Consider the following 8,009-nt stretch of genomic DNA (forward strand, 5'->3'; position numbering starts at 1 on the left):
TAGGAAACAGGAGAAGGCCTGCAGTCCAATCAGAGTACAGGGTTCTGGGAAAACTCCACCCCTCCAGTTTTCTGCCTCCTTTCCCGTTTCCCTTCTTCCCAGGAGAGGGAGGGAGAGTCAGGGTAGGGAGGGAACAAGCTTTTCCTTTTTTATTTCTGGGCACCAAAGAGACAAAGTGTGGAGGTGGGGGTGGGGGTGGAGTAGGAAACCAAGAGCTGGAAATTATATGGAAGGAGAACAGTGAAAGATGTTTTGGCTCTCCGGTTCCTTATTGGTAACCTTGGGCAAATTACTTTAAGTGCTCTGGGCCTCAGTTCCCTCATCTGTCAAATGAGGGAGCTGGAGATGAAGGTCTCCAAGGTTGCTTGCAGCTCACAAGTTCCCTTTTTTTTTTTTTTTTTTGGTGGGATATGGTCCAAGAGTGTGCAGGAAGAAAGGAAGCTGAGTCCTGAAGGGATCAGAGAGGTCTGGAAATGATGAGAGGCAAAGCTTTGAGGAGAAAAGGGGCCACAAAGTAGGAACGGAGGGCAGCTCACCGGCTGGGCGGGCCTCTCGGTTGCAGCAGGCTCCTCAAGCTCTTCCGTCAGGCACCCGGCCTCGGGACCCCTCGAGGCTGGGTCCCTCAGGATCGGCATGGCCATGGGCTCAGGCTCCGAGCCCCCTGGGGCTCTCAGCTGGGGCAAGGGCTCTTCGTCTTCCCCTTCCTCCTCTCGAAGACTTCCGGAGCTGTCGCTGCAGCCTCCAAGAAGTGGGGAACCGTCTCTGGGCCCGGGCCCCTGCATCCCAGCCTCGTCCTCGGCCTCATAGCCAGCTAGTTCCTCTGACTGTTCACCGGGGCCCCCCCACTCCTCAGGCCAAGCTTTGGGGCTGGAGAAGGGACCCCGGTCCCCTCCAGGAGGCAGTGGGCTCCGGCGGGCAGGGGGTCGCCAGGGTTGGCGGGAGGAGGCAGGACTGCTGGGCAGTTCAGGGGAGCCCTCTGAGGGGGTCAGTCCATTCTCGTATACCCCAGGGCTGTCCTCATCCAAGGGTTCTGTGTCGGAGCCTTCTGAGTCCTGCCTGGGTCTGCGGCCTGCGGCAGGGATAGCTAAGAATCAGAGGGGCCTAATGGCCTTGGGCAGCAAAAGCTAGAGCTTTAGTGCACTGCCTGGGCACCTCCCAGGCTTACGGCCTCTCATAGCCAGACCCCAGGCCCCAGATCCCGAGTCCTCATTACCCTATTTTATAAATTCCCAGTCCCACTGCCCCAAACAACTGGGTCTGGCCCCCCACCCTCATCCCCTTGGACCCTCATACCTTGGATTTTTCCATCCCCAGTCCTCTGCAGGGACTTCCTTCCCTTCCCCTGACCCTAAGCCCCTCCAGCTCCCCAGGCCATTCACACCTCACCTGGGGCCTCTAACATAGGTTGCAGGTCCTGGGCTATCAGTTTGGCCATTCGAGCTGCCTCCACAGCCTTCTCGGCGACACTGCTGGCTGCCACTGCCTTTAGAAGGGCATCTGCCGCCCTGCCGGGGTCCAGGGACAGGAACTTAGCAGACCTGCTCAGATGCTCCAGCCCCCTGGTCCACGTCCCCACCACATCATGTCCTTTGGATGGGAGCTCACCTCTGGAGTACTCAGTCTTGATCACGCACTGCCTGCTGCTCCCCTCCCTGGCCTGGCAGGGCAGCAGGCCTCTGCTTTCCACCCATAGACCTGGGCTGTGCCTGCTCTCATCACACTCCCCTGCTCCTCTCACACCTGCCACCATCATGTCCTGTAGTAACACCTCCTTCCTCCAGCCGCAGCCACCGGCTGCCCTCCACTCCTTCCCAGGGACAGATGAGACCTCACACTCTTAGCACACCTCTCTACAGTCGCACCTGCTTGGGTCTTCCCAGCAGCTTCCCCCTCCCTGCCCCCCTTGTTCTGGGCCACTGGCTCCCTGTGCCTGGAGCTTTGCCTCCTGCCCCATCACCACTGCTAACCCTCCTAACATAACCCTGCCCCTTCCCTGCACCTGACATAACAGATTAACAGGCTGTTTTCCTTCAGCCTCTTCCGTTGCCACACTGTTCTCGCCCCTAGGTCACTGCCCCTGCCTCCCTGGACCATCGCATCCTTTCTGAGCTCTGGATTTGGGGTAAGCATGAGTCCCTCCTTTCTGCTCTTTCTACTCCCTATCCCAGGCACCGTGAATTTCTCACCGTTGTGATTATCTCTTCCAAGGAAAATCTTAGCTTCCTTCCCTTCCACATGTCCCTCCCATTGTGCCCTCCTCCCTGGGTACAGGCAGCCTTGAAGCATTATCGGTCCTTTCCCCACAGTGGTTTCCCAGTTCTCCCTCTAATGTCAGATGCTTCCTCAGTTCCCCTTCTGTTTCACCCTCTGCTGTTAATCACAGACGTCCCATGGTCATTCAGTGAGTTCTGTCATACTGACTGAAGGTGACGCACAAAGGGGCAGAGGTAAAGGTAATCAGTTACACTCGGGCTTAAATGGATCAAGACCCCACTCCTGGCCCCAGGCTTGTTTTATCTGGCTTAGGAAGGCAGTCTGGGTACCAGGGGAGGGAGAAGGGTGGTGGTGTTCACTATAGTCTTAAGCCTACCCCCTCTTTATGTACCTTGGGAGATATGGTCAGCCGCCTCCCCTCAAACCTGCTGGGTGAAGGACTTTTAGAGCCTGTTTGCAGGGACCTCAGATAACCCTGTTCTTCTCCCTTTGCGCTGCCAGACTGTATATGACTAGCCTTGCCCTGAAACTAAACTGGCCTCAGGTTTTAGGGCGGAGGATGACGATCAAAGTCTTGGGTACATGGAGTTTTGTCGGCAGCCAAAAACTGCAACACTGACAAGCGGCTGTGTTTTTGGGTTTGGAGGGTGTAGATGAGCAAGTCCTAGGCAGAAGACCTAGTCATCATGCCAGGTTCAGGCTACCTGGCAGGGGCACCTGCTGCTGAGGCTCTGCTGTTTCCATGGCAGCTGGCAACCAATCAGGTTCGCCAGGCCTGTTGCTGGGGAGACCAACCAGCCTCCTCCCACTGACTGATCTTTCAGCTACTGAGATCAGTTTTTCCTGCCCCTGCCTGTTCCTCATCTAGACTAAAGTGCTCCCTGGTGCCCTGCCCTCCCTCTTCCCTGGCTTAAGGCCCAGACTCTAACCACCTAGACACCGAGATGTAGCTACAGATAGACACCTCTGGCTCAGGCATCTACTTTGGGTATGACACATTCCTACACGGACACCTTGGTCAGCCCTTACACAAACTCCCTGAAGCATATTTGGACGTATCTTGGCCTCTGATCCTGTGAAACAGTTCCAAATTTAAACAAAATGCTTCCACTGTACCCTCCCTTTTAAAGAAAATGCAACATACAAAAATTCACATGTATGAGTTGTATAAATCAGAGGTCTGAGAACCTCATTACAGATGGGTTTTGGCTTTTAGATTTGTGCTATCTAATCCAGCACTTAAAATGTGGCTAGTCTGATCTGAAATGATGCACTATAAATATGAAGTATACTAGATTTCAAAGACTTAGTAAAAAAGGGGGGAATGTAAAGTCTTTCATTAGTAATTTTATGTTGATTATAGGTTAAAAAGATCAAATTTTGGATATAGAAATTTTGGGTATATACTTGGTTTAAATAAAGATGTTACTATTTATGGGGCACCTGGCTGGCTCACTCAGCGAAGTGTGGGACTCTTGATCCCAGGGTCGCTTGAGTTCCAGCCCCATGTTGGGCCTAGAGCTTACTTTAAAAAAATGTAATAATTAAAATCATTTATCTTTTTATTTTTTCACATGGCTACTAGATTAAAAATTACATATTCGGCTTCTATTATATTCCTACTGCACAGTGCTGCTTTAGATAATAAGATAATGTATGGACATGTAATCTGATTTATGGAGAGAAAATTTCATTTACAGGTGAGTCTCCTCCCCTCAAACCTTTATCAGTTAGTTGGGTAAAGGGAGGCAGAGAAGGCAAAGCTGAGAGGCTCTCCTCCCAGGCGGATAGGTCAGCTGTACAAATTAGATCTACCCAAGGCGGGAGACTGAGACAATATCAGTCCATGGGCAGGCAGGGAGGTGGCTAGGAACGCACATTCCCTGTCTCTCTGCCCAGGGTTGCTGCTCCCAGCTGCAAGAGGAACACTGGGGACAGGTTTCTGAGTCTGTACAAGCCAGCGCTCCTTGCTACTCCCACACACAACAATGACACACATCCCCACAAAAGACACTAAGACACACTTATAGTCTAACACGGCTTCCCTCAAATACCCAGCCACCCACAGTTACACCCACATCCACCTGTAGCCTCAGATATAAACACTCCAAATACCCAGGGCTACAACTGCTCGGCCTCGGGCCTGCTCTCCCCTACCAGGCCCCAGGCCTTTGGTCGTGGTCCTCCTCTAGGCACTACCTACGCCCCCCACCCCCCAGCTGTCCCCAGGGTACCTTCTCCACTTAGCCCAGCTTTGGCCTCTGCAGCAGATGCCCACCTGGCAGCGGCGATCTCCTGGCGCTGGCGGGCAGCACTCACGGCTCGACGGGCGCCTTCGACAGCCCTGTCCACCTTCTCCTTGACTTTGCCCCGGCGAAGGGCCAGAGGCAGGAGGCTGCGCACACGCCCCCCGTGCACCAGCCGGTTGCGCTTGTACTTGCCCTCCTCGCGGGAGCCGTCCGGGCGGGTGGTGCGTCCGTAGCCGTGCCGCCGGTTGCCCAGCCACTCGCCCTCATAGCGCAGCCCATTGGAGCGCTGGCTCACGCCGAAGCCGCTGCGCCGGTCGGCGCGCCATTCGCCCGCATACACCTCGGTGGCAGAGCCCTCGATGAGGGCGGGCGGGACTGGGGCCGGGGGCCCGCTGGCCTCGGAGCCCGGGGGTCCTGTGCTGCCCACCTCGCTGCTCACCTCGCTGCGCAGAGAGCCCCTCTTGCTGCCCAAGGAGCTGCGGCGCCCGCCCGCCCGGAGCCCGCTGAGCAGCAGCGAGCGGCGGAAGAACCCGCCGGCCGCGGGGGTGCGCTTTCGGGAGGACGCGCCGTCAGCGTCCCCTGGCCCGGCCAGCACGAAGCCTCCCCGGGAGCCCGAGGCCGGGCTGCCTCCCTCGTCGCCCGGCAGGGGTAGGGGCGGGGGCGGTGTCGGGGGGTCGCTGTGGCCAGAGTCCAGGGAGGTGCGGCGGGGAGAGCGCAGCAGCGCCGCCTGATGGTAGGGCACACTCTGGCGCACCCCGTAGCCGTGGCGCTTCCCGGCCTGCCACTGACCCTGGTAAGTGCCTGCGGGCGGGGTAGGACAGGAGAAAGGGTCAGGACCCGCTGCTTCCTGCACCCTCGGCCCCAAGCACCCCTGGAGGCCTACGTGTCGGGAGGGAGAGGTGAGGCAGTTAGCGTGGAGGCTGAGGAAGAGCACTAGGAGCCGGGACGAGCCAGGTTGGGTCAGAAGGTGTGGAAGGGCGGAGTGAAGGCCGACAGATAGCAGGAGATCTGTGGATTTGGGGCGTGCAGGTAGGCAAGGGAAAGGGGGAGGGACAGGCAGGCTGGGGTGTGTAAAGGACAGATAGTCCAGAGGGTGTGAGGGACAGGTTGACGGGGTGTTTAAGATAGTCATGTGATAATCAGGGGGATGAGGAGCAAGCTGACTGAGGAAATGTGAGGGGACAGCAGAGCAGAGGTGTTAGGGACAGGCGGGTGGGGGGAGAGGGGTGGTGTGGGACAGACAGACAGGAGGGGTGGAACGGACAAGCAGATGGGGAAGTGAGCGTCAGGTAGACGGGGGTTGTGAGGGACAGGCAGACAGGGAGGGGATGAGGGCAGGCCGACTGCAGACCGGGGAGAGGGAGAAGCGGGCAGGGGCCAGACCGCGGAGGAAGGCGTGTGCGATGGGAGGAGAGGGCGGCAAGATGGGCGCAGGGGGCGCATATGGGTGGGGGAAGGCGTACAGAACAGCGGGGCAGGGGGCAGGGGGCAGGGGGCAGATGGCGGGGAAGGCGGACGAGGGACAGGCGGACGGGGAGGCGCACGCGGACGAGCAGGCAGACAGACAGTAGTGGGCCGGGCCCCGCACCTCCGTCGGAGTAGGTCTCGGTGCCGTAGCCGTCCTGGAAGCCGTCCTTCCAGAGCCCGGCGTAGCGCAGGCCTGACACGCTCTCCCACACGCCGCTGCGCCCCTTCAGCCCGCCCAGCCACTCGCCGCGGTACGTCCAGCGGCTCTTGCGCTCCACGCCCAGCCCTTCGCGCTTGCCCTGCTGCCAGTGGCCCTGGTAGCTGTGTCCGCCGGGCCCCGTGAAGACGCCCAGTGACTCGAAGCCGTGCGCCCAGCAGCCGCTGTACTCGCCCTGGGCGCCGGGCCCCGTGCACACGCCGTAGCCATGTGCCCGCCCCGCCTCCCAGCCCCCCACGTAGCAGCCCCCGTCGTCAAAGTCGAACTTGCCCCCGGGGGACATGCATGTAGTTGGCGCGGCCTCAGCCCCCCGGCGGCTCAGCGCATCCTGGGGCTGGAGAGCCGGCTGGGGGCCTGCAAGCCGGGCGAGGCCTGGGGGCGGGGGCAGTTAGACCGGGGCCGGGCGGGGGGGCCCCAGCGCGGGCTGGCAGGGCCGGACCCTCATCCTGAGTGGCTGCGGAGAAAGAGGGGGGAAGTGGCGAGCGAGGCCCCTCCTCTTTGCCCGCCGCTCCCTGGCCCAGTGGCTCTGGGGCATCAGCACCGCCCCCCAACCCCCCACCCTTCGGCAGCGTCTTCCAGCAGCTCCTAAGCTTTGTAGGCATGGGGGCTCCCCCACCCCTTCCTCCTTGTAGAGGGCCCCTCCCAGGACTTGGGCCCCCAACCCCAAGCGCTAGTCCCGCTTCTCCAGCCTAGAACCCCAAAGTGTCGAGTGTGGATGGCAGTTGCTGGCGCGGGGTGGGGGAGCACGGGGGGGGTGGTCCTGAGAGGGGGCTGGGCAGAGTCGTAGGCCACCCGTTCCTCTGGCTGCTGTCAGAACCTGTCTGCCGGGTTCTTTGGCTTCCCGGGCAAGGGGTAGGGGTTGAAAATGTAAGGGGGGGATCGGAGAAAGGTGGGCAGTGGGTTTGGTGGGGGAAAGGATGGGGATGGAGGAGGCTCTGCAGGGAAAAGGCGAGGGTGGGGATGGGCAGACAGGCGGAAGGGAGGGGGCAGGTTACTCACCATGTGGGCTGGGGCTCAGGCTGCCTCCCAGGCACAGCATCCATGGCCGGGTACCTCCACTCCCACCTCGTCCCGACAAGCCAAAGCCCCCTCCCCTTCCGGAGAGACTGCTCCTACCCGGGGAGCGAAGGTGGGAGAGCCGCGAGTCCCCTCTCTCCCCAGCTGGAGAAGCAGGCGGTGGGGGTGGGGGGCGAGGTAGTGGCAGGGGTGGGGGGGAATGAGAATAGTGGAGGGGAAAAAATCTGCCTTGGATGAAGATAGGGATGAGGAGCTGGGAACTGGATAGGAAGGGAGAGGGGGCTATGAAAAGGGGGTGTTTTATTATTTTTTTCCTTCTTATGGTTGGGAGAGGAAAAAAAAAATCAAAATTCCGATTCCATCCCAGCACAAATCAATGTTTGCTCCATCCCAGCATCACGGGGGAGGCTGGGCCAGGCAGATTTAAAGGGGCAGGGAGAAGAGAGAGGAGGAGAGGGTTGGGGAGAGGAGGGGAGGAAGAAGATACAGTGGCGATGTTAGCAGTTGGGGTGGGGGGTGCCCAGGCTGGAAAAGATGGGTGCCGGCTAAATCTGAGGTGAGGGAGGAGGCAGGTAAAGGGGAGAATGAGAAGCACAGAGACCCCCAGGGTGGAAAGAAATCCTGGGATGCCGGAGGGGAGTGGGGTGAGACCAAGGGTGGGGGGGGGGAGAGAAGGGAGGGGAGCAGAGCAAGAGGGAGGAGACTGAGCTGAAGATGGGGAGGCTGGGGGAGGCCGAAGCCAAGCGGGGGAGGAGAGATGCAGGCGAGGCCGGGAAAGGGCGAGAGGAATACAAAGAAAGAGGTGCAGGGGTGAGAGCTAAGGAGGGGGAGATGCCGCCAGAGAA

The 8,009-nt window shown here is 59.4% G+C and overlaps 1 protein-coding gene across 1 annotated transcript in view; it reads right to left on the minus strand.

The window, feature by feature from the left end:
• The window catches only part of JPH4 (junctophilin 4), a gene marked incomplete at its 3' end in the record, with an annotated part of 8,191 nt that extends 1,005 nt beyond the window's left edge, over positions 1–7,186 (minus strand). The window contains exons 1-5 of the mRNA XM_080809733.1: positions 7,147–7,186; positions 6,052–6,601; positions 4,493–5,264; positions 1,387–1,505; positions 537–1,069 (exon numbers count right to left, since the gene is read on the minus strand). Coding sequence (XP_080665859.1) covers positions 537–1,069; positions 1,387–1,505; positions 4,493–5,264; positions 6,052–6,430 — 1,803 coding nt within the window. The 5' untranslated portion in view covers positions 6,431–6,601; positions 7,147–7,186. The remainder of the gene's footprint in view (positions 1–536; positions 1,070–1,386; positions 1,506–4,492; positions 5,265–6,051; positions 6,602–7,146) is intronic.
• Between the last annotated feature and the right edge of the window lie 823 nt (positions 7,187–8,009).

This window comes from Martes martes (assembly GCF_963455335.1).
Source record: "Martes martes genome assembly, chromosome: 7".
NCBI classification, from domain to species: domain Eukaryota; kingdom Metazoa; phylum Chordata; class Mammalia; order Carnivora; family Mustelidae; genus Martes; species Martes martes.